General features: G+C 39.8%; 1 protein-coding gene across 10 annotated transcripts in view; it reads right to left on the minus strand.

The window, feature by feature from the left end:
* SYNJ1 (synaptojanin 1) overlaps positions 1–27,132 on the minus strand; it is an 89,099-nt gene that overhangs the window by 55,605 nt on the left and 6,362 nt on the right. For 9 of the 10 annotated variants that reach the window (XM_073804451.1, XM_073804450.1, XM_073804449.1 and 6 more), the window contains 4 exons: positions 9,868–9,954; positions 7,752–8,019; positions 4,525–4,750; positions 3,667–3,750 (listed from right to left, as the gene is read on the minus strand). The exons of the other annotated variant lie outside the window; for it this stretch is intronic. In XM_073804451.1, coding sequence (XP_073660552.1) covers positions 3,667–3,750; positions 4,525–4,750; positions 7,752–8,019; positions 9,868–9,954 — 665 coding nt within the window. The remainder of the gene's footprint in view (positions 1–3,666; positions 3,751–4,524; positions 4,751–7,751; positions 8,020–9,867; positions 9,955–27,132) is intronic. 10 annotated transcript variants of the gene reach the window in all.

Below are 27,132 nucleotides of genomic sequence, written 5' to 3' on the forward strand. Positions count from 1 at the left end.
CCAAATGTCACATCTATATTCCATTTCATTTTCTAGTGCTTAACAGACTGCATAAAATCTTAAATTTTGAAAGATGTGTGCTCCAGGACTTTAAGCATTTTAGGCGGCAGAAAACTTTCTCTTTGGAGTCCTCTCAGGTAATTGCCTATACTATAAAAGTTCAAGACTTAGCATTTTGTTTATTCATTAACATTTATCTTGCACAGTACTCTCAACTGTTAAGAAGGTGAAAAAAATACAAGTTTTCTCATGTTTTTTAGGTAACGGCTGTGCTGGTTCCCTACTGTCTGCTCCCCAACGCATATACACAATTAGCTACACATCATAACACTTACAGCAATCTGTTGGTTAGACTAGACTAGGTTTTATTACCCAATGTTAAAAAAAAATTCTATAATAAAAAAGTTATGTCAATGGTGATAAAAGTTTTAAGGCTTTAAATAACCATAAATTTACCCCATTAAAAAAAAGTTACATCAAAGGTATTTTTAGAAAACCATTTCATTGGGTGGTATGGAACATCATCTTCTGACAATAGTATTGCTTCGTGTTCACATATTTCTGAAACTTCAATTCAACCAAATATTCAATGTGCCACACCACGCCAGGCATAAATCTCATGATGCTTACCATTTTTAAGACTAATATAGGCTATAATATAATGTAATGATATAGTATCAGAGGAACACTACAAATTATAAATGCTAAATACCTTCAAAAAAAGGAAATCATAAGTAAAATGAGCGAGTTGCCAGCACTTGAAATATCACTCTTACCTGGGCAGCACCTTATGACAACTCTTATGATGCCTCGAACTAATTGATACTGATGTTTCTTTTCCATAAAAGGCCCGTCTCCCCAAACAGATTGCAAGCTCTCTCTGAAGCATCACTACAGTCTTTGAATTTCTCATAGGATACAAGACTATATACACCTAATGTGTACAGAATAATACACGTTTAGAAGAACTTAAGGATTTCATGAAGAGATCAGTGTGGAGGAGTGACCGGAATCCATTCCACGAGATCTGAGTCGGCTACTGAAGGACAACAAACCTTCGTTTGGGGAGCAGAGGATTCTTGCTAGAAACAGCCAGGCATGAAGCCAGATAAGTAGAGGAAGCCAGAACACGAAGCAACGGGTGCACAGATCTGATGAGTGAAATAGATCAAAAGTGGTAAGAATGGCCAGAAAGCAGGGAGGAGACCAGTTAGAAAACTGTGAGAATCTTCCAGGCAAGAAGGAATTATGAAAACCTTAACTGAGATGACAGGAGTGGGGATGAAAAGAAAGAGAAAGTCCCAAGACCTAGGAGAAAGCTGGGGCTAAGCGTCACAGGGCCGCCTTGCTGGCTCAGGACTGGCCGCTGGAGCAGGCAGGGCTGGATACACCGCAAGGGCAGCAGGGAAGGATCCAGTACAGCACAAGTTCTCTAATTTGAGTGGTTAACTTAACCACTCAAATTAAAATGCAGATTCCTGGCCCCATTCCAAAAGATTCTTTTTTTGAATCTTTTCAAAAAGATTCAAGTTGATTCAAGTTGAATCTTTCAAAAAGATTCAAGTGAAGTTGAGGCCATGAATCTGCATTTTAAAATCACTTCCAAAGATTCCTTTAAAATATTTTAAGAACCTGAGAGGAATTATTCATGGACGAAAAGAGGTAGAACAAGGGACAACTGCCTGAGGATTCTCTGTCTGTGACTTGAGAAGTGCGACATCTCACTAGGCAACACTAACTTCAAGGATTCCCAATAATAAATTCCAGTCCTGAGAACACACAGGACACCTAACGACCATTTACAGCCACCCTAAGTCAAAAGTCCTTATTTGTCTTCTATGAGAAAATGAACTTGGGGTCTTGATATTTTTATTTTTTTTAAATCAATATCTATTATTTTCATTCCTCTATTCCTACTCTTTTAGAATGGTGGGGAAATGATAAAAAATACTCATGAAACGGATCCATCCCTGTTCAAAGAAAGGCTGGCTTTAAAAACTACTAAGCTAAATAACTGGGAACTACTGACCCAATCCTCAACCCAACCTGAGACAACAGGCCAGCTCAGTGATGATTTGGCAGAATTGCTGGACTGCCTTGATGTCTCAAAAATTACTATCTCTATCAAGAAAGGCACGATTTAAAAATCTGTAGTTTTCAGCCCATAATCAAATGACATTATCCAGCCAGACTACTTGTGTGGACAGGCCACAGAACACAGAAGGAAGTCGGAAGGAAGTCCCACCCCAGGAGGATCCCTCAGTGTAACTACTCAGGATCCAACCTTACTGAATAACCAAACACTGTAATTCTGAACTTCCTAGTAACACAGAAAGCAGGTAAAACAGAGGGCTTATAAATAGGCTATTACAATCTCTTATACTAGCCTGTCTCTAGAGCAAAAGCATTTACCTTGCATCAAAACAGGGTTTTAGAAATTTCTTAAAGCAAATATTCCAAACACCCTCCTCTGGTCACAAAAAGTTTGGAGAAGTGGGGTAGGGCGGGTATTCTTTCCCAAGAGAGACTTGGGGAGCAATGTATCTATTTAAGTTACGCCTATATGCCAAAGATAAAACCCACATGAGTTAAACTGGTCTTAACGAGAACTCAGGAATTTTAGCAAAGCAGCACAAGTATTAATCCTTGTTAATTCTTAGCCTGTCTTGAATAAACTGCCTTACTGAAAAGGTTCAAGTGGTCTGCAATTTTCCTCCACAATAACCATCCTAGAATAAGAGAGATACAACTGTGAACTAAATGGAGGCAAGATTTTTTTTTTTTCTGTTTTCTCAATACTGTATAGACTGAGGCACAAAATTTACTACACATTATATACCAGAAGCCTAAAATGAATATAATTTAACACTTTCAGAACTAAACATGTTTGAGTAAAAATAAAATGCAAAATCACACTACTATGGGCAATCCAGTATTATGATCTTAGGTGAAAAAAAATCTTACATTTAATCGACAAAGGAAAGTTTAGGAAAAAAAGATCAGAAAGCAAAACAGAGAACATATTCAAGATGACAAGTCACTACAAATTACAAAGTAAAATTTCAGTAGCAGATATATTCTTATTAACAACAATAGCTAACCCTTACCTAGTGCTGACTGTGTGTGCCAGTTACTATTTAAGCACTTTCCATTTCATCCTCATAAGAACCCTAAGACCTAAGAAGTAGGAACTACTAATATTATTCCCATGTTACAGATAAGAAACCTGAGACACAAAGGGGTTAAATCACTTGTCCAAGATCACAAAACTAGTAGTGGTAAGTAAGGGCTCAAACTGAGAAGTCTGGTTTCAGAAGCTTTGTTTTAACTACTACATTTTTCTACCTACAGAGACTAAATTGTTATACACTAAGATACTGAGATAGTAAGCACAGAAACACTTTGAAAATCAGTGTGCCATGAAAACATCAAAATTTTAATATTAAATATGGGAGCTGAATTTCCATGGATATTTAAAAGAACATTAAAGGAAAAAATAACTAGAACAATTCCAGGACCTCTGTACTTGGATCCTCATTTATGGATCTAGCTAATATTATTAGACGGAGTAGTAGAACTATCAAATGAACTGATAAACTATCCTGAAACTTTAGAAAATATGGAAAGTTCTCAAGAGAAAAAAAACCTGAATGTCAAAACGCATACCTGCAACCCTGGTTGCTCCCAGAACAATGGGACAGACCCTCGGATTTGTATGAAGGAAGAAACACAGTCATCTAAGTACACAACCTACAGAGAAAAATAATGGGTAAAATGTTTCCACAGACGAAGCTGTTACCTCTACAGCAAACGACAAGTTTCCTAACTTCTAGTGCACGCCAGTTATATCTCATGACCAATCTCTCATATACAAACGATCCTAACAAAATATCCAATAGGCCACTAAATAAGTTGGATTCTTTTTTCAACTAGTGATAGTTCTTCTATATACATTAACCAAGAAAATCGTGACTACAGAAGCATAAGAATTACAAATTTTAAAAAGGAATTCCTTTTGAATTTCAATATTTTATACATACACCTTCAGAGTTCATTTTTTTTCTTTAGCTTTTTCTATTTTTCAAAAACTAATTTGAAGATCTGAAATGGACCGGGGGCATCGCCTGAATTTACAATTACATAGTTTCATAGTCAAAAATATTATAACTTTTCATTTTAATGGTACTACATACCTAGCTTTAAGAGTTGGGTTTGACTTAATTTCATCAAAACACTTTTCTTAAGCTGTCTGGCTCTATAATTGAGGATTTTAAATTCAATACTAAAACGTATGACACTGGCAATGCCATGCTGATTAGCAAAAAGTTTTGTTACTTACTTGAAGAGCCATGGCTGAATAAGTTTGTTTTTGGGAATCCTCTCTTAAGGCTAATAAGTAGCCAAGAACAACCATAAAACGACATTACAGATGTCGAAATGAGTTCTGAATCAATAAAAATCTGTTATCGTACTATTCTCTGTGCCCCTCCCCTAATACATGAATTAAGCAATATAAACATATACCTGTTCTGTTTCTACAAAATTGGCGACGTGACCATCATCATTTGTTCCCCGGACATTGAACCTGGTCCCAGCTCGTTCACAGCTTAGCCTGGAAACGAGGCAAGCCTTTGCCTGTTTATGAGCAGCATAAATTGTTCTGACTTCTACTCCGCCACACATGAGGCGTAATAACCAGTCATCGCAATTCACACCATAGTGCTTGAGATGCAAGTGCAAAGACTGATTCCTAACAGAAAAAGAAGTAATTGCATTAGCGTAATGAGCACTGGACGACTCACAGCGTACATTTCAAAATGTTGCTCCTGGAACATGCACATTAAAAGGCACCAAAAATAAATCAATTCATTTACATTTACTATGGCAGGGATTGGAAGATAGGGCTATAAAATGAGATCCTTGGACATGTGATCTATGGTCCATAGAAAAGCAGCATACATTCTATGGTTTTAGAATCTGGGCCCCATTTCTGTTATGTCTTTATTCATAATGTATTTATCACTTGTTCCAAAAAAGGGTTTCATACACACATCCCCACCCTACTTTAGAAGGCTCTACTTAAGGCTTGACTTTTATGAGGCTCCATTTTAATTAATTTAAGTTTAAACAGCCAGAAGGGCTAGTGGTTACCGTATTAATGCATGTCTAGAGTTTTCCACTGCTCCAAATACTTTTACATTCTAGATAACGGATGGGGCCTGGTTGCCAAACTTTTTTGGGGCAAAGAGTTTTGTTCAAACGAACACGCAGAAGCCTGGTGATCAGGAAACATAAAAGCAGAGTTGCTACGGCTAAAGCAGGGCTGAGGGGCTGGGGTCCTGCCACGCCGGCCATCTTCTCATCCTGCTGACCGCCTCAGGGGCTCTGTCCAAACCTTATTCCTCCAACAGCAAACACGTGAAGCTCCTCACCAACCTACCACCAAAGCAAATATACTGTTGTGAAGAAAAACTTTCTATCTGGTACTTTCAGATAAAAAGGTGCCTTACAAAAGTGAAGTTTCTAGAATACTGAAGCTTAGTTCTCTGAGTTTTAAAACTACCAATCTAAGCGGAAATCTTTCTTAAGTGCTTTGCACTATCTTGTTGTCTTAAGAGGTATAAAAACAATGTCACAGCATTTTCTTGACGCCTTAGGGCCATTAATACCAAGAATACACAGCAACGCGGCTGGAGCAGTTGTCCCCAACCCCCTCCTCAAGTGACAGCTGTAGGAGAGAGAAAACAGGTGGTGGCCACGTGCAGCCCTGGAAAACCAGCTACAACCCCAGCCCTTCTCACCCGCTCAGGAAAGCATACTGGAATGGCGATGAGTAGTAGGATTACTCGGAGGATAACATTAAATCCAATGACCGCCATTAATTTCAAAAGAGGACGTAAGCTTCCACGCTTATTATTATCTACATTGATCTGAGGCAAAGCTCAAACTGTGACCCAGTCTGTCCAGACACCACAGCTGAGGCCCCTGTCCTAGCAGAGGTCCCCCATTTAAATAGGAGCGGGATCCATACATTTGTTCAGGTAGAGTTTCTCCCTCTGCTGTCAGTCTTCATTTTTCTTTGCAGTCAATGCCTTGCTGTTTTGATTGTTTAAATTTACACCTGACTCTCGACTGGCAGCAGCCTCAAATCTCCAATGGAGGAAGTTGCTACTCTCTGGCTACAAAACTTACTTGGCTGTATCCTGGAAAATACTCCTACTAATAAGCTGCAAGGGTAGCACAATGAGTTCTAAGAGCTTTCGTTTTTCTATACTAAGTGAAGCTCCAGTATCCAATCCTTAGCAAAACTGTAGAAACTGTAAAACGAGCAAAACTCACCTTTGGCATTTCAGCGTCCCCTTCGCTCAGCCTGTCTCCTGCTGGATAAACCCTTCAATCTGTTATCTAAATTTGCCCCAACTCTAGCCATAATTGAATGAAAGGATACATGAATTATTCCCACTGATTAAACTTAGTGATGTTCTGGACTGCTGACCATCCAGCCAATGCATCTGCACCTGCCTGGACTTCTAATTATGGCAGGAAAACTTTTCTCTCTCAATCAAGGAAATTTTGGGTAAGAATGAGCAGGGGGGGAAAAGGTAAGGATAGCTGCCCTAAGTCCAGCTGCAACACCGTTACCTTTTGCAGAATCTTCAATGTCTCTTCCATCAGAAAAGTGTAGGGCTGACACAAGCAGACAGGACTCCGTCCACTCATCTGTCCCACTGACCTCCCCACCACACCCCACCCCCTGACTACAGTGCTCCAAAGCCCTTTTCACTCTGCCCTCTCTGCTCCCCCATGCCACTCCTCTGGGCCAAGATACTTCCATGTGATCTACAAGGTGACCAAACTATTGCTCTGAAGTTAGCTTCCTGTCCTAAGGTTGTTGACTTTAAGCCCTCTAACACCCAGGGCCTTCTCCAGGACCATAATGGCAGATAGCGAAAGTGGGAGGGAAAGTATACAGGAGGAAACACCCTGAATCTGAACTACTGAGGGAGACCGAGAGCAGAGAGGCCCGGACTTTGGCCTTATAACATAAGTAAACAAATGAAATAAAATTTGTCCGTTGTGTTAAGGAAAAAAGTCAACATCGATGCTGACTGTGGACAAGAGAACAGCTATACTAGAAATCTGGTCTGCTCCAGTAAAGTGGTACTAATTACAGTCATGTGGGCCCTGCCCCCATTAGTGCTTACTTACAATACAGCACACTTACGCATAATCGTGAAACATGGCACAGTTACATATTTTATTATGGTAAGTTTTATTAAGTCTTATTTTATTACAGTACTAAACTTTATCCCAGCGTACTACTTCCTCGTAGTCGGTTGCTCTTGAATCAAGATCATCTACTTACAACCTTAAAATTAAAAATAATAAGGGAATGTGGGCTTAGAAAGGCAATGCTGCCAGACACAAGACCTCAAAACTAAGAACAGTGGATGTGAGTAACGCAATTGTATTACAATTAATTCGTTCCTAATTTTAAAATAAATATTTTAAATATATGTCTGAAATGGAAGGTCAGTCTAGATCAGGGAGAGTAAATGGGTTTCACATCACATGACAACTTTTAAAAAATGACAGTGGATGCCTGCTATGCTCTGCTGAGGATACCGCAGCAGGAAAGAGCGGTGTGCTCAATGGGCAATGCCCACTGCTGCTATCTCTGGAAATAACTGTTCAACCTTCTATGTTGCACAGCACGTGATTACAAAGGGAAAAATGTAATATGAACTCACCAGAAAAATCTATTATCGGTTGTATGTTCTTGCATGCTACGATGGGCATTAAGACTCAGATCCAAACTGACTCCAGATGCAGACCATGCGAAATAGAAGTTTCCTGAATTCAACACTTTTCGCACTTCTGAAACGCGATCCTCATCTGAAGAATCGATTCGTAGTGATATAAATTCAGTGGAAGTAACTCGGAAAACTTCAGATTCTTGAATTTTTCCAACAGACATACATCCAGTGACAAGGACCAGATAATGTAACATAATATCACCTGCAAAAACCAAAGACTTTAATTGGATGAAAAGTCCCAATGTTTTTTAAGCTATTCAAAGTTTCTTCCGCCTTCCTTCTTGTGTCTCCATGTTTGAAAATCTGGCCTTGTGGTTATTTTAAGTTTATCATAGACATGTTTAAGTTCACAACTAGATTTTGGCAAAAGTTAGGGGAAAAAATCCTTGTTTAGATACATTCAGTATAATGAAGCATTTAAACATTAACAGAATAATCTCACATTTATGAAACTGTTCCTCTACTTAATTGAAGGGTATGCAAGGTTTATCAAATTAAAAAAATATATATGCGTTATCTTCCCTACCTTTCCTTTAAGACTGTTAGGAAGTTCAGACAAGACAATGAATGTGAGAGTTCTGTGTAAATGGTAAGGTTGAAAAAATGGCACATAAATGTGAGCTGCTGCTGCTGCTATGTGGACAAAAAGTCCTTGGAAACAATTTATAAAGCAATTTGGCTTATAAAAAACTCAGGGATTTTTTCATCTAGTTTTGACAAAAATTCTGTGCAATGGGTATGAAGGTGGAATTCAGCAGTGGTGTACTTTGGTTTTTTTGTTTGTTTTAATTCATTAATTAATCTTATTTTTGGCTGTGTTGGGTCTTTGTTGCTCTGCACGGGCTTTCTCTAGTTGCGGTGAGCAGGGGCTACTCTTCATTGCAGCGTGCGGGCTTCTCACTGCGGTGCCTTCTCTTGTTGCAGAGCACGGGCTCTAGGCACGCAGGCTTCAGTAGTTGCGGCTTGCAGGCTCAGTAGTTGTGGCACACGGGCTTAGTTGCTCCGCGGCATGTGGGATATTCCCGGACCAGGGCTCAAACCCGTGTCCCCTGCATTGGCAGGCGGATTCTTAACCACCAGCAGTGGTGTACTTTGAACGTGGGCTTTAACGTAGGCAGAAGCACCCTGCGCCTTGGCTCCTCCACTACTTATTATCCAGACCAACTTCACTGTGTTAACATAACCAACCTGAGATATCCACCCTTAGAAAATAAGATTAAAACAAATCTCACTGGACTGCAAGGATGACCCAAGACAGTATTAGCTAAGAGCTAGGCACAGTACTTTACACGTGATAGATTCAAAACATATGGCAAATCTCCATTTGATAGACCAGAGCTCCTCAAAGTATGCCCCATGAACCAGTTCACAGGTACCAGTTCATGGTGAGAAAAGGTGCTTCTCCTAGAACAGAAAATGGTATCATTAAGTTTACCATTTGGTTTCGCTGACTTCTTTTTTTCTCCATAGTAAGACTTTATCAATGAAGGAAGCCATGTGTTGATTTGCACGATGGTGCTGGCTTCTCTTCTCATCCAGACCAATAACAAAACAGTTTATGGAACGTAACCAGTCCTTGGGCCACGCTCCGAGTCACACCGTTATAGAATCATAAAGGTTACTTTGCAGCCCATGGTGACACTAGGTAGCAGACACAGGCTCGACTGAGACCTTTTGAATACAAAGCAGATGTCTTTTCCACTATAAACCAGGGAAATCAGTGTGTGGTTCCCACTAAGACATCTTTTCCTAAATGCACTGAAACAAGGAAAAAGGGCAATGCCCTGATTTTCTCTTTTGACAACTGATACCAGTCTCTTAAAGTGTTCAAATAGGACGCTGTCTCTGGAACTTAAAATCACAAGAGCACCAGCATGTAGCATGCCTTTTCGGGCAAGAAGCATTATCTCAAGATTAGCTTAATTAAGGTTTAAAAGCTGTTACCACACTTATAGCTCAGATATAGAGTCTGAAATAGATGTCTCTCTCAAATCCTTAGAATTACAAAAACAGAAATGAAAAAAATAGATCAATTATATCGACTACTTACCAAGATTTAATCGTAAAACACCTAAAAGTCCATAGGCATCGAGAACTTTGGAGTATGTACTCTTGATTGCTTCTTTTTCTGCTGATGCTATAAAAATCAATCAATCAATAAATAAAAGTTTTAGGGTAAGAAAAAGGACCTGAAACATCAGATTCTATTTAGCTATAAAGCCAGAGTTTCAAGCAAAAATGTCCAAATCTAAACCTGATATTCTTAACATAAATGCATCGCATAAAAGATTTTTTCAAACCAGTAAATTAACAGTTTTTCCCAAAGAATTAACAAGTTACTCCAGCCCCATCTATTCCCTAATCCATCCTCTCCTAAAGATCTGAAGTACTACCTTTAACAATATTCGTATGTTTTGGAGGTTGCTTTTGAATTTTCTTCTCTGTTCCACTGATCTGTTCACCTACTCTAATACCAGGAACACTCTCTGTTATGATATCCCCTATAGGACAACACCCAACTCCTTAACAAAGAGTCTTCCAGAATCTGGCCTCAACATACCCTTTCTGCTTCATTCTTCATAACTCTCCTCTCCTTCCCACCGCCTGCATCTTAGGCTCCAATCATATTAAACTATCACTATGGCCCAAGCATGGTCTTTTACATTTCTGCACCTTTGCACAGCGATCTGGCTTTCTGCCTGAAAGACTCTATACCCAACCTTTGCCTCTTGGCAAAATTCTATTCACCCTATAAAAACACAGGCACAAAATCACTTTCTGGAAACCTTTCTTTACTCCTCCAGGCACAGGTCTTTCACAGAGCTCCCTCTTCACGTTGCCCAAACATTTAAAATATACTCATTGCTTGTCCTTCTCATTAGCCAGCCTGCTCCTTGAAGGCAGGAATTCTGTCCTATTCATCCTTTCATCCCTAACACTTAGAACAGTGCTTGACGCACAAAAGGCTACTAACGTTTAAATAATGAAAGCTAATGGCAATACTTGACCACAGAGACTAGCAGGGGGGAAATCGTCATTCTGGCCTTTGTCTGGATTTATTTCTCCTGCTATGAAGTTAATGTTATCTGCTAATGAATATAACGCACAGAATAATTTCCCTAGAACAGGCTGTTGTGGTTATTCTATTCAGAAAAAACAAAACAAACAAAAAAACAAATCCTGAAGCTTTAAAGGAAAATGCCTAGTTCCTAGCAAATACACTTATTAAAAATTGAACACAGAACCAAAGAAACATAAACCACAGCTAGTAACTCAATGGACGAGTACAAATACTACATTCTAAGGTCTACAAATCTGGAAAGGTATGAGCCTCTTTCTCATTCTATCCTTTCCCTTCCAGTTCTTTTCTTCTTTACTGCCTTCCCTTATCCACTCCCTACCCACAACCCACCAACTCACCTCTTAGCTGACTGGTTTACTCCTCATTTACCTCTTATCTCTTGCACTTACCCCTTTTCCCTTTCCCCATTCCTCTATGATCTGTACATGAACGATAGTATGTTATAAATTCTAATGAATTACATTCTGATACAGAATTATAGTACATTTTTAAAATTTATTTATTTATTTATGGCTGCGTTGGGTCTTCATTGCTGCACGCGGGCTTTTCTCTAGTTGAGGCAAGCGGGGTCTACTCTTTTATTTTTTTTGCGGTACGCAGGCCTCTCACTGCTGTGGCCTCTCCCGTTGCAGAGCACAGTCTCCGGACACGCAGGCTCAGCTGCCATGGCTCACAGGCCCAGCCACTCCGCGGCATGTGGGATCTTCCCGGACCGGGGCACGAACCTGTGTCCCCTGCAACGGCAGGCGGACTCTCAACCACTGTGCCACCAGGGAAGCCCGCGGGGTCTACTCTTCATTGCAGTGCATGGGCTTCTCATTGCGGTGGCTTCTCTTGTTGCGAAGCATGGGCTCTAGGCACACGGGCTTCAGTAGTTGTGGTCTGCAGCCTCAGCAGTTGTGGCTCGCGGGCTCTAGAGTACAGGCTCAGTAGTTGTGGCACATGGGCTTAGTTGCTCTGCGGCATGTGGGATCTTCCCAGACCAGGACTTGAACCCGTGTGTCCTGCATTGGCAGGCAGATTCTTAACCACTGCACCACCAAGGAAGTCCCTCTCTGTCGACATTTATTGCCAACAAAATGGCTATCTTCTCAGTCTACTGCTTTCCTAATATCCCATAGTACTCTGCATTAGAGCTCTTTTCCTTTGTTTTGAAGCTCTTCTCCAGGGTTCTACAGACCAGCTCACTTTCTCTGCCTGCCTCACCTCTTTTCAGACCATCTACTCTTATGCTTCTTCCTAGTTATCCCATTTCTGCCTTCGAATGAGCTGTGCTCTGCTAGCTGGCAGCACAGGCCTTACAAGACTGAAGGACTCAGTCACTCAATTAGCTGATACTGTCACAATTTTCTAGTATGTTCATTATTAGGGGTAGGTCTTTATCTTTATCAAACCACCCAGTATGAAGTTAAGGAGTGAGGAAGATTTCACCAAGCCACTGAAGTTACGGGGATTTGAACTTCATTCTGCATTCCTAGAGTTCCTATGATTATTACTGCACTATATATTTAGGAACAGTTACTCCTAACATTCAGTGACAAGGAACACAGCTAGAAAACATCACAACATAAATTTTAATATTTTATAAAGAAAAACAGGAACTTCTTCCCCTAAATACTGCCTTGTTAAGAGTACCACATGTACAAAAGCAAACCTTAGAGAGGCTTGCTATCTCTGATGACAGAAGGCATGGCTTCCAGGGCAAATACTATTCCAGAGTTTTACAGGTTACATGTTACATGCATTTCAAATACTATCACTGGTAGAATAATATAGACATTACTAGATGTATCTATCAGTTTAGCAGCAACCAGTTGGGTTCCAATACCAGCAGCTAGTAAGGGTTAAAAAGAAAATATATTTTTAATATTAAGTCATCACCTTCCCTTAGAAAAGAGAAAGTCATTTTATAACAAATTATCCTGCAACAAAATGTTCTCTCTCTAATAATGCATAATAATTACCTTTTCATTAACTGTGCTCCAAACATATGAATCTACCATGTCTTTCAGGCCCAAAGAAGACCCATCTATTAGACTGTCACCTGATACAAACATGCAGACAAATGTCATGTTGCCTGGTTATTTGTGCTCTTGTATTATATTCTGAGGCTCAAGAAACAGGACACATTTAAACACACAATTTAAACTAAAGTGCATACTCTTAGATAAAAGTATGCTAAAAGAAAAAAAAAAGATTCAAAGAATAGATGAGATTTCATCTTCCCTGCCAGGAATTTTTTTGGTTTCCCCTCAAAATATTAAATGAAAAATTTAAATGATTTTTTTAGAGTGACGAATATTATTTTAGCTGAGGTACTTGTATATTGTTTCTGTGATGATCACGACAGTAGCTAACTAGTTACTGGGCTAGGTATTTTTCATGTGTTATTCAATTTCCACAAGCACCCCATGAGCAGAATTGTGACTACTTCCACTTGACATGAGGAAACAGGCTTAGAGAGATTACTAAGTTGCTACTAACCTGTTTAAGCTTAAACAGAGTCAGAGAATGCAGCTTCATGAGGGAAGGGGCTTTGTCTAGCTCGCCGTCCTATCCCCGGTGACCTAGCTCAGTGCCTGGCACCCAGGAGGGGTTCAGTAATTTATGTTCAATGAACTGGTGAATGCAATTTCAGAGCCATATGAACGTTTATCTCTAGACACTTCCAATTTCATAAAAGAAAACCAAGTGTTTTCTTCTTAAATATTTTTATTTAAGGACTGCAGATGATTACCTATTTTTCCATTTACGCTTCAAAGGTTTGGGGTGGATGGAAGGAGGTCCTTTGCAGGCTGTGAGAGTCTAGGTAGAGTAAGAAGGGTGGCCCTGTTCATGGAGTTGAAGCCAGAGGTGGGGAAAGAAAGCATCCACTTGGGGGGAGGAGCAGCCGGGCAGGAGATGAAGTCTGAGTGAGGAGGGTGGTGTCCATCCAGAGACAGTAGGAGTGGCCTGGCACGGGATGAGAAGGCAGGGTGCACTGGAGGGAGCCCCAGGCAGGGTGCTGGAGCCCCACTGGGGTGAAGAAGGCAGCCACACGGTGGAGGAGGCTGCAGCGGCAACAGGAGAGTGGTTATGCACAGGGGAATGATCAAAGACCACAGGAGTAGGCTTCTCACTGTCAGAGAAGGGAATTGCAAACATGGAAAGAGAGAAAACTAGAAAGGACACTGCAGTGCTGATCAGAATTGGAGTTACCAGTATGAACTCACAGTTTTCTAGTGAGACAGACTGACACAGATATAAATGGGTGGGTATAACTATGTATGCATATCATATACACTTACATGTTCTCCTTAGCTCTAGCCATTGACAGGACCACAACCAGCAATACTCCAATAACAAACAGCACACCTAGCACCCAGACCTTGCCTTCCAATACCATTCTCCACTAAAAGGAACTAGGACTCCTCGGACAGCTAATTCCAGGGGAAGGGCAGGGACAAGATGAGCCTATAACATGTTTTTGCACCAGAAAGTAAGGGAGTGTTCAAAGAATGATGGTGGCATGTTACAAAAATGCGGAAGCTGGCTTAAAGGGGCTTCTTTTACTGGTGAAATCTGGGACAATTTGAGCATCAAAATAAATTATAAGAGTAACAGATTACAACCCACTGAATAAACCCATAAACTGAAAGTTTGAAGAGCAATGGGACCATACATAATCTCAAAGTACCTAACCTCCAAACACTTATTAATTAGAAAGGAAAAAAGAGCCAGCCAGAGACACCTGGCAGACACCACCTTAACCCAAGTAATCCAAGTGAACACCAACAGTAATGGGACAAGTCAAGATTGTGTCAACTAACAGGATACAATGAAAAGAACGCAGCAGCACTTCTGTAATATTCCTGCCAAGACAACCTCAATCTGAGCACGAGGAACCATAAGACAAACCCAGAGTGAGGGACATTCTACAAAACAATGAAGATGGCCTTCATCTTCAAAAGTTTTATGGTCATAAAGGTCAAAGACTGAGAAACTTTTCCGCATTTAAGGAGACTAAAGAGACATGATAACTAAATAAAATGCACAAAATTCAACTGGATCTTTTTTGCTACGAAAGACATTGTTGGGACAATTGATGAACTTAAATGGAGTCTGAGGATTAGACAGCAGTAAGGTACCAATGTTAATTTTTTGATGATTATATTGTAGTTATGTAGGTGAATACCTTTCTAGGAAATATGTAATAAAGTACTTGGGGGTGACAGGGTAACTTGTTGGCAACTTAGTAGTCTTAAATAGTTCAGAAAAAAAAAGTTCTTTTGTACTGAACTTCAACTTTTCCATATATTTGAAATTATTTAAAAATTAAAAAAATTTTTCTTAATGTAGCCAGTAAAAAATAACTTTGAAAATACATGTGCATATGCCTAAGTTATGAAGCTTTTTTCTCTAAATGGCATGAAGATAAACTCTTATAATACCATTTTATTCCCTCCCCATATGTATTTTTTTAATTGGGGGAAAAAGATTCCCTTCTTTTATGAAACTCCATGAAATCCAGAGAAATATATGATTAGGAGGGATCTAATTAAATTATTATCCCATTTCTCTGGTAACTTAATTCTAGAAAATAATTTGAGATTCCTCCACTGTAAAAAGATTACTTAAAATAAGAAAGCCATGGGGGGAAAAAAAAAAAAAAAGAGAGCCATGGGACTTCCCTGGTGGCACAGTGGTTAAGAATCCACCTGCCAATGCAGGGACACAGGTTCGAGTCCTGGTCTGGGATGATCCCACATGCCGTGGAGCAACTAAGCCCGTGCGCCACGACTGAGCCTGCGCTCTAGAGCCCGCGAGCCACAACTACTGAAGCCCAGGCGCCTAGAGCCTGTGCTCCACAACAAAGACAAGCCACCACAATGAGAAGCCAAGGCACCGCAATGAAGAGAAGCCCCGCCCCCCCCCCCCCCCCCCCCCCCCCCCGGCTCACCGCAACTAGAGAAAGCCTGCGTGCAGTAACCAAGACCCAAGGCAGCCAAAAATAAATAATTTAAAAAAAGAAAGAAAGCCATAACACTTTAAAATAATGTGTATAACCTTTAGATAAAACACAGCATTTGTAACGACTTTACTCAATCCATCCCCATCTTTCTTCTTCCCTTAACACTCTCCCCTTGCATCCCAGGCCTTAGCCAAAATGAGTGACCTGTGCCCCTCCTACAGGCTCCATGTTCTTTCCCCTCCCTTCCCTCTTTCGCTGTTCACCACGTTCTTTCCATCCCGAACACTTGTTAGCCATCTTTGTGTTTCCAAATATTACCCATCTTTCAATACCTAACAAAAAATGCCGCTTTCTTCCTGAAGTTTCCTCTGATTACTCTGGCTGGAAGGAAATCTTTCTTCTCTTTACTTTATGCCACAGACACTCGTCTACTAGTAGCAATAGAAACTAAGTCTTATTTCTTTATATCTCAACACGATGCCCACCTAACACAGTGACTCTAAACACTGCAGCTATTGATTAAGTATTCATCTAACAGACAAAAATAAATTGAGAGATTTTGGCACAAAAGGGAATGTTTCGTAAGTTTTAAAATAATACATAAGGGGAATTCCCTGGCAATCCAGTGGTTAGGACTCTGTGCTTTCACTGCAGGGGGCCTGGGTTCAATCCCTGGTTCAGGAACTAAGATCTCACAAGCCGCGCAGCACAGCCAAAAATAGTAGTAATAATAATTTTTTTTTTTAATAAAAAAAATTGGGGCTTCCCTGGTGGCGCAGTGGTTGGGAGTCCGCCTGCCGATGCAGGGGACGCGGGTGCATGCCCCGGTCCGGGAGGATCCCACGTGCCGCGGAGTGGCTGGGCCCGTGAGCCATGGCCGCTGGGCCTGCGTGTCCGGAGCCTGTGCTCCGCAACGGAAGAGGCCACAACAGTGAGAGGCCCGCGTACCGAAAAAAAAATAAATAAAAAATTTTTTAAAAAATTAAAAATTTTAAAAAACCTTAAAAATAAATAAATAAATAATGCATAAAAAGATAAACATTTTATCTTACTATTGACAGCATTTGAATGCCTTCATTATTGAAGTTTAACAGCTCCTCACAGTGACGTCATGTCTGTCCTGGGGTGTGAAGGTGAGGATGGGAAAATGGGCACTGTTAAATGACTGCTAACGAGGGTGTAAGCTGTGGAGTGTATAAAATGGCAGGGGGTGTGGAGAGCTCAGAGGAAACAACGAGCAGAAATGAAAGTTCAGGAAACGTGGTGATACGGAAGTTCAGGCTACTCACTCTCTTGTTAGTGCTGTCTTTCAATGTTATCTACTACGCTTTCCATGAGGGCAACAGACTGCTTTTTGAAAGAGAAGTGGGTTTTTTTCCTCCTTTTCATGTTGTTATTAAACAAACGAAACGCTAGGAAAAACAAACCTTTCTTTTTACAAGTGACTGATTTCTAACCACGGGTAGGTAGGAATAGCCAAGAAGCCCATTGTTTTAGGAGTCATTCTGAGCCGATCAAGATCTTGTGCAGTTCAGCTGAGGTAAGGAGGGCCACATGTCTTCAGCTCATTTGTTAAGCCCGGAAGGTAAGACAGAGCCTGGCTTCTGAAGTTACTGCTGTGACACCTCAGGCAACAACAGTAACTAACCACCTCCTTATTTTCCTTATTTTAACTGGAAAAACTTTTCTTCTCATGTCACATTCAACACTATCTTTCATTCGTGCTTTAAATCTTAGTCATCAATCTAGTGCAAATGTGCATTTCCTGAGAACACAGAGCTATCTTAAGCATAAATTTATAATTATAGCTATATTTTTAACATATTCTCACATCATTAGAACTGATCATCTGAAGGGCCTCTGAATCTACTCCTAGTGAATATATGAATATGAATCAGGTCACAGAAAAGAATTTAAAGCAAAATAAAATATGTGCCATAAACATTTATTCTCAAAAAATATTTATGGATGAAATTAAATGATGTCCAGGGTTTACTTCAAAATAAACAGTGGTGGCGGGGGTGGGGGGGCAATAGCAGATAAGGGATATAGATAAACACAAGTGTCTGTGATTGGACTTCCCTGGTGGCGCAGTGGTTAAGAATCCGCCTGTCAATGCAATGTTAAGAATCCGAACCCGGACACGGGTTCGAGCCCTGGTCCAGGAAGATCCCACAGGCCGAGGAGCAACTAAGCCCGCGTGCCACAACTACTGAGTCTGCGCTCTAGAGCCTGCAAGCCACAACTACTGAGCCCGCACGCCACAACTACTGAAGCCTGCGCACCTAGAGCCCGTGCTCTTCAGCAAGAGAAGCCACCGCAATGAGAAGCCCACGCACCGCAACGAAGGGTAGCCCCTGCTCACCGCAACTAGAGAAAGCCTGTGCGCAGCAATGAAGACCCAACACAGACATAAATAAACAAATATATTTTTAAAAGTGTCTGTGATAATCGCTGAGGCTGGCTGGCAGATACATGGGAATCAATGACACTATTCTCTCTTTTTTGATGTCTGTTTGATATTTCCCCAGATAAAATTTATTCTGACAACATCCTTTGGTATCCTGGATAAATTCAGAGAGGAGAGAATACAAGATAACCTGGCCAGTCAGTGGAAGAGGACAGGCTACTGGGATTCTAAGTGATCCGAGAGGTATTTTCCTCCAAGTAGGCAAAAGTTCAATGGGCACTAGGACTTTTATAAACTTGAAAGGGAGCAATAAGTTCTACAGCCTTGAGAATGGCCCCATGGCCTGCTCTTCCCAAGTCTATCATATATTCATCAAATAACAGATATATAACAAATTGGGAAAGAAGCAGACTCGGCAATTATAGAATGGGGAGCCCAGGAAGGGTAAATATTGCTAATACTCTGTCACAAATGTTTTCCTTACATTCATCCTAAATAAATTAGCTTTCATATCCTCCTGTCAAACTTGTAGCTGGAAAATCATAAGCTTACCTTTACCTGTCATCACAGAAGTAGTTAAGAAGTCTTTAAAACTACGTAAAGCCACAAGCTAGTGATATCCCACAACTTAATACAGACAACTTATTCATTATTTTAGCTCTGTGCCTGTTTCAGAGTTGTTTAACTGAACAAATTGATGACTGAAGGCAGGCCTAATCTACGTCTCCTATTTAAACTACAGGAAAGTAATGAAAATAGAAGGTATGGAGATTATCTGTTTATAGACTACAGAAAACACTCAGAGTATAAATATATCAATTGTTCTCTATCAAAATTTAACACACCTATTGTTCTCTATCACATTACTCAACACCTTTTTTTGCTGGACTGGCTTGTTTTATAGCACTCTGTCATATGACACAGCTGGCATTACTCAGCATTGTTGGTGTTACACCCGCCCTTCTCAAATGAGAAGTTAAGGCAATTAAGAAACATAAGATCAGGCTACAGAAATTCAGATGAAAACATAATCATATACCTATGTCTTGATTTTCATGAGTTGTGTCTCTAAAATACAGGCTTATTAAACATAGGATAATTGCAACACGATGGTCACATCTGCCTTGCTAACTCTACCATCTGAATGGAAAGAAATAAAATTAACTTATTATCTCAGACATTCAGATAAATAAAAAGTCATTTCTCTAAAAACCTAAATGGTATTTTGAAGATTAAATTTAAATGTAGATTTCTCTAACTTCTGATGAATTAACAATATTTCAAACTAAATAATTACGCTACCCACTGAAGGTCCTGCCATCCAAGGTCAACATTCTGCTGTGGCTCAAACCTTCCAGGTGGGAACAGACTGTCTTTCCTTAGCTGATGATACAGAAGACCAAGCTGAAGAAAGCCAGTAAGAATATGAAAACAAGTTAGCTGAAGAAAGCCAGTAAGAATATGATTACAAGTTAGCACAACCTTCCTAGAAACACAATTTGCCTGTGGTTGCATGCACCGCAGTTTGTGGCTGACTTATTTGCATGCAGGTACCGCTCTGGTGTAGAAGCAGAGAGCCTCTAGTCAGAGGATCCTTGAGATCGTGCAGTCCAAGCTACTCATTTTCAGAAGAAAAAGACTAGAGGTTAGGTGATTCGTCCAAGATCATATAACCAGCTGGTGGTAAAGACTCCTTCCATTTCATCACACATAAAGAGAAAATTATTTTAAAGGAAAAAGGTTTTCTTTGTATCAGTAAATAACTAAAATTCCAGCTGAAAGATACTCAGCTATCCAAATTAGTGTTCTATATAAACTGCACATCCCAATCTTGGCAACATTTCAAAATAAAAATAACCTTTCACTCATTTGTGCAACAAGTATTTACTGAATGCCTACCATATACCAGGATCCTGGCAAAGTTCTAGGAATAAAAAAAAGTCGGTGCCCCAATACCTTCCACTGGGAAGACAGGCATTATATAATCATACACCTGCAAAATTATGAATTATACTAAGTACAGTGATGGAGTTCCAACAGACTGCAACAGGAGGACCTAATCTAAAATTGTTTGTGGGGGACTGCGGTGGTTAGAATAGGCCTGCCTGCCTGCAGAAGTGACCTGTAAGTTGAAACCTGAAGAATAAACAGGAAGTTAGCCAAATTAAGAGTGCAGGTAAAAGTGTTCCAGACAACATCCACATGCCCTACGACCAGAAATTCCATTCCTAAGAAAATATCCAACAGAAATATGTATGTGTGTGCACCAAAAGACATGTAAAAGGATGTTCATACTAGTGTCATTTATAATAGGAAAAATTGTAAAGAAAGCAAATGTCAACAGAATAGTGGAATATTCATACAGTGGAATACTACATAGCAATGAAAATGAATAAACTACTGCTATACGCTACAACATGCATGATCTCCCATATTTAACACTGAATGAAAGAAGCTGGGCACAACAGGATACATATTGAATGATTCCATTTATGTTAAGTTGAAAACCAGATAAAACTAATCTATGAGGTAAGAAGTCAGGACAGTGATTATCTTTGCAGATCATGATGGAGATAATTGGAAAGGAACATGAGAGAATCTTCTGGAGAGCCAGCAATAATGTTCTATTCTCGACCTGGTAGTGGTAACATGAATATGTTCACTCTGTGATAAGTCAAGTCGAACATTTATCGTTTATATACTTTTCCACGTGTGCAAACAAGTTTATCTTTAAAAATAAAATCCTGAGCAGAAGGAACAGCTTTTGTGAAGACCCTGAGACCAGAGAGAATTTGATACATTCAGAACTAAAAAAAAGGGCCAATGTGGCTGGAACACAGAAACCAACAGACAGTACAGTGTAAGACTGAAGAGGGAGATGGACTCGATTTTACTGCAGGTCATTTTAAAGAGTTTGGATTTTAAGTTCAGTGACCAACCCCTGAAGGGTATTAAGCAGGGGAATAATAAGATCTAAACTGTATATTTAAGAACACTGAAGAGTGGGTAGGGGGAGTGGAAGCAGCGAGACCATTTAAGGAGGCTATTATAATGGTCCATGAAAGAGACTGCAGTGGCTTGACTGGTGTAGAACCAGCTGAAATGGTGAACTGCGTGGATTCTCAATGAAATTAGGAGGTTGAGTTGACTGTACTTGGTAATGGAGTGAATGTGTGAAATGAGAGAGAAGGAGGTGTAGAGGGTGATTCTTAAGTTCTGGTTTAAGCAGCTAGGTGGATGGAAAGCAATCCCCTGAGATAAGGAAGACTGAAGGCGAGCAGATTTGAAGGAATGCAGTGGTCAAGGTGACCATCGACCCAGTACCTGTGCCCACCCTCCCTTACTATGTAGCCACGGTACAGGTGGGATTTTATGGGAACTCAAACAATCATAGAAATTTCTACCTTCTTTTGCCAATCATCTGCCCAACCCAAGTAGCACCTGATATCCCTGTAGCCACAGTAGTTGGTTCAGGAATGGACATAAAACTCAAACAAGGGGGAGGGCATTTTCATTTTGTAGGTTCTAATCCATTTTCTCAGTTTGAAAAAAAATTGGATCTCAGCTGTGCCATCCAAAATAAATAATTATTCTACCCAGCTCTGTATCGGTCCCACACAGCTTTGCAACATCTACAAATCTGATAACGACCTTTCTACTCCACTCTCCAAGAAAATAATCAAATTGTGAAACAAGATAGGCCAAAGTCACATCCCCAACGTTGACCAAGACAGACCACTAACGAGCACTAATGTACAACCAGCTAGGAATTTACTTAACAATAAGATTCAGGACTTCCCTGATGGTCCAGTGGTTAAGACTCCGTGCTCCCAATGCAGGGGTCCTGGGTTCAATCCCTGGTCAGGGAACTAGATCCCACATGCATGCCACAACTGAAAGAGCCGCATGCCGCAAAGAAGAGCCCGTGTGCCGCAACTAAGGCCCAGCACAGCCAAATAAATGAATAAAATATATTTTTTTAATTTAAAAAATAAAATAAATAACAAATAATAAGATTCATCCTGCCTATACTTCCAACATGGTCCACAGGATATTAAAAGGCTGTTTATCTACCTTTCAGTAAGGTATTCAACAGACAACAGCAATCCTACGGTCGACTAGTGAACAAAATGAAACATAACCCATAATAAATATTTATTGCGAAGACCTAGTTTATATAAGCAAAGAAACTTTCTAAAGTTACGTAAGAAGACTATAATAAAAGGGAAGAAGAGAGTATTTTAATAACATTCAATATGTTTTAGTTAATAATTTAATAAGAAGTATTTTGTTTTTTATTTTTTCTTTTAACTAAGTTATCTTAAAATCATCCAGGAGTATAAAGAGCGCATAAATTCTTTCAGCCTGAACTGAGGGAGTAATTAAATAGGTGTCCAGTTGACCACGAAGAGTTAATGCATATCTCCAAATGCCAAATGTACTCACAGTAATTTGATTAGTTCATCAGCTATGAAATGTACTCCAATGTGAATGCATTGCTTATATTGTGTAACATTACAGAGGAATAATGATGGCTTTCACTTGCAAAATCTATTTTAGTGGAAAAAGATAAACACAAATTCTTATTAACAACCATTAAAAAACTCAAGCAAATTTAAACTGTCACCAGTAAAAACATGATATGCAATTTTTAAATATATACCTCCTTTTGGCACTCTGCTTACAAGACTAACCCCAATTGCACTAATCTATTCCACTCTTTCTACCTCTTTCAAGCTTAGAGTTAAAACATAACTAAGTAACAAAATGTCACTGATTCAGACTTTACAACCTCAAAATTTCTGAATGTACTGGCGCTAGATGCAAAGAAAAGCGATACTATTTAAATTGCTACTCATATAACTGGCTCATTTTTTTTAGCTTCGGAACATCTGAAAGTCTTTACATCATCTTTGTTTGTGACTGGGTACAGAATTCTAGGTGGACAGTTTCAGGGCTGTTTTTTTTGTTTGTTTGTTTGTTTTTCCATTTCAGTACATTAAAGATCTAGCTCTATGTAAAATAAAAATAAAAAAATAAAGATCTAGCTCTTTCTCATCTGGCTTGGACTGTTTCTGAAGAAGTCCATCATGATTTGTATCTTCCTTCTTCTACATGTATATCTTTTTTTTTTTTCTTTCCTGGGCTGTTTTTAGGATTTTTCTCTGCGTCACTGTTTTAAGCAATTTGATCACATATTTGGGTGTAGTTCTTTCTCTTCATGGTTCTTCTGCTTGGGGTTCATTTAGCTTCTTGGATCCATGGATTTATAGTTTTCATCAATTCTGGAAACTTGTCAGCCATTATTTCTTCAAATATTTTCCTGCTCCACCCCCTTCCTTCTAGGATTCCAACTGCACATACATATGGGGCCACTTGAAGTTGTCCCACAGCCCTCTGATGCTCTGTTTATCTATTTTAGTCTGCTTTTCTGTGCTTCATTTTGGGTTGTTTCTATTATTTTGTCTTCAAATTTGCCACTCATTTATCCTGCAGAGTCTAATCTATTAATCCCCATCAGTGTATTTTTTTCATTTCAGACATTGTTTTTTTTCAATTCTGGAAGTTTGATTTGGGCCTTTACATTTTTCATGTCTCTTCTTAACATGCTCATTCTTTCCTGTGTTCCTGAACATATGGACTATATTTATAATAGCTGTTTTAATGTTCTTATTAATTTGAGCATCTGTTTTACAGATTGACTTTTCTCCTCATTACAGGGTATATCTTCCTGCTTCTTTTCATGCATGGTAATTTTTAATTGAATGCCAGACATTGTGAAATTGACAGGGTTGAATGCTGGATACATGTATATACATTTTGTATTCCTATAAACAGTCTTAATCTTTATTCTGGGATACAGTTGAGTTATTTGGAAATTATCTGGAAACAGTTTGACCCCTTTGGGTCTTGCTTTGAAGCTCTGTCAGGCAGGACCAGAGCAGCATGTGGTCTAGAGCTACTTGGCTCCACTACTGAAGTAATATACCCTTCTCTGAGTGCTCAACCCAATCCCCCAAGAATTACCAGTTTTCTCCATTCTGGCTGTTTGGAGCATGAACTATTCCCAGCCCTGAGCTCCAGGAATTTTTCTGCCTGCTCCTCTTCGGTGGTTCTTTCCTGCCTTGATAGCTTCCTCATACACTGGCACCAATCAGAACTCAGCTGATGTCTCAAGTGTAATCCGCTACACATCTCAGGAGCTCTGTGCAGTTATTCCTTTCCTGGTACTTAGTCCTGAGAATTCTAGATGCTCGCGTTTCGCCGAAGCCCCTACTCTATCTCCTCAACTCAGGGAGACTGCCAGGCTTTGTCTGGGTTCACCCTGCTGCTGCTGTAGCCTGGAAGCTCTCAAGGCAGCGACTGCAAGGCTCCCCTCATTTGTTTCCCTTCTCTTAGGGATCAGTGTCTTGTGCTGCCTATTGTTCAAGAGCTGAAAATTGTTTCACATTTTTTTGTTCTTTTGTTGTTGTTGTTATTTAAGGTGGGAGGGCAAATACAGATCCTGTTACACCATCATGCTCAGAAGCAAGTATCCTGCTACATTCCTGGCCTAGTTATATTTTAAGGACATTTTAGAACATCTGAGAGACCTGAAATCATATAATAAGAAGTCACGTAACAAGGCTTTACTGTTCAGTGAGAGAGAAATTTTTTGCCTTCATTTTTATTTCCTCATAGCACACTTAAGTGGTAAAGAAATGAAGGCACTTAGGAACGACTACTGGCCCTATGTTAGCAGGCTAATCCTGCTGCCCAGGATAGAGAAGTAAGGTTGATTTTTTTTAAGTGTTGATATTTAAGTTGCTATTTATTTTCTTTTCTATTAAATATGAACATTCCAAAAATTATTTACAAAAAGAAAATGAATTTTTGCAACCCTAACATAAAGTGATATATAACAAGTCTAAATTTCATTTTTCTGCACAGAAAAAGTCAACTATAAAAAAGGCACTTCTGGGCTTCCCTGGTGGCGCAGTGGTTGAGAGTCCGCCTGCCGATGCAGGGGACATGGGTTCGTGCCCCGGTCCGGGAAGATCCCACGTGCCGCGGAGCGGCTGGGCCCGTGAGCCATGGCTGCTGAGCCTGCGCGTCCGGAGCCTGTGCTCCGCAACAGGAGAGGCCACAACAGTGAGAGGCCCACGTACCGCAAAAAAAAAAGAAAAAAAAAAAAAATTCTTAAAAAAATAAAAGGCACTTCCTTCCTCAACTCGAAATTTTTTCTTAAAAAGACATAAGATACTGCAACTTATGTAAAGGGCAATTGTGCTGACTAGTAGCATTTGGCAATTAAAAAAAACAAACAAAAAACTATGCACACTGCTTGTCATCACCACCTACTACATTCATCCAAAATTCTAAAACCTGACATTTAACTTGGCCTGGCAAAGTTAAAACATAAAGTTTCTAATTACCTAATGCTAAATCAAACCATGTTTCCCTCTTAGATATTAACAGTTTGTAGGTAAAAACACAGCAAGTTTAACACTTCCCTCATTAGAAAATGCTTACCATTTCACTCTAAAGTCTACTGGCATTCTTTTCTTTTTGCTCTTCATTCCTCAACCCCCCCCAAATAATAACCACCACCCTAACAAAAGTATAAATAATAATTAGAGCGAAAAAGCAAATGGTAAGACTATGTCATTAGAGAAGTTATTTAATCTCTCCAAGCCTCAGTTTCCACATCTGCGAAGTGTGGATAAAAGTACAACCCACAGGATTAAATGAAATAAAGCACGTCTAATGCCAGTCTAAACTGTATGCTGAGATGCTCTGGGACACTTCAGCAAACTCTCAGGAGAGACGAGGGATATTTTAAATGGAAAGAAACACGGAGATATTCAACACATGCTGGACACTGCCCAAACTATTAGCTTGGGGTAGTTCAGAGTTTTAACATTTGATAGCAGTATGTTCCTTTATGACATCAGACATCAGATCTTAGCGAAGCTGGGTTTTCAGTGGTTGCTGCGATTAAAAAAAAAAACAAGTACTGCTCCAAAATCAACGTGGAACAGGCAATGAGGGTGGTGCTTTTCAATCTGGTGCCAAGGTCTGTTCAGTGCTCAACAGGCATTCCCATACCGTAAATAAGGAACTGTGGCTATTTATGAAGGAAGTAAATTATTTTCAATTTCTTTGCAATATTTTTTCCAAACAGCTACTAAAGGTTGTTAGGACATAAATATTTATTGTTTGGACCTAGCTATTTAATGAACAGAACGGTGGCTTACCGGTGCTGTTAAAAACTTAATAAGATCCCAAGGATGCCATAAAACGAGAAAGCTTAGGCCCCTCTGGCTTAATGCTGTGACTAGCAGAGTAACTTCCAGTGAATAGCAAGTATGACTCCTTTACCGTGTGCAGTTTCATAGAAAAGGCAAGACACTTCACATTCTGTGACAAAGAGCTCCAGAATTTTATCCCTCTGTTTTACAGCTCAGGTTTCCATGATAAAAGAAAACAAATTAGGTAGACAAAGACACTTAGACGGACAATGTGGGGTAAAACCAGGTCCAGAGTTAAAGCCTGAAGATAATCTTACCACTAGACAGATAAACGCAATTAATCCTTTCTACCGTACCAGTATGTGACACCCAAAAGAACGAAAGCTCTCATTTTAAGAGTTAGGAGTTTACATCAACACCGTACATCCCCGTCTTTTAAACAGGTGATCCATAACTTCACAATATTTAATTTACACACTATGGTAACTCTATGCAACTTCTGAAGACAGGTTAAGGGGTACAGGAAACTGTTTAGAGCAAGTAAGTCATTTGGTCCAACATTATTTTAATGTAATGGTTATTTGCTCCCTCCCTTTTATGTGACGACATACTATGACATACAACACATGCACAATCATTCA

This window comes from Tursiops truncatus, chromosome 4 (assembly GCF_011762595.2).
Source record: "Tursiops truncatus isolate mTurTru1 chromosome 4, mTurTru1.mat.Y, whole genome shotgun sequence".
NCBI classification, from domain to species: Eukaryota; Metazoa; Chordata; class Mammalia; order Artiodactyla; family Delphinidae; genus Tursiops; species Tursiops truncatus.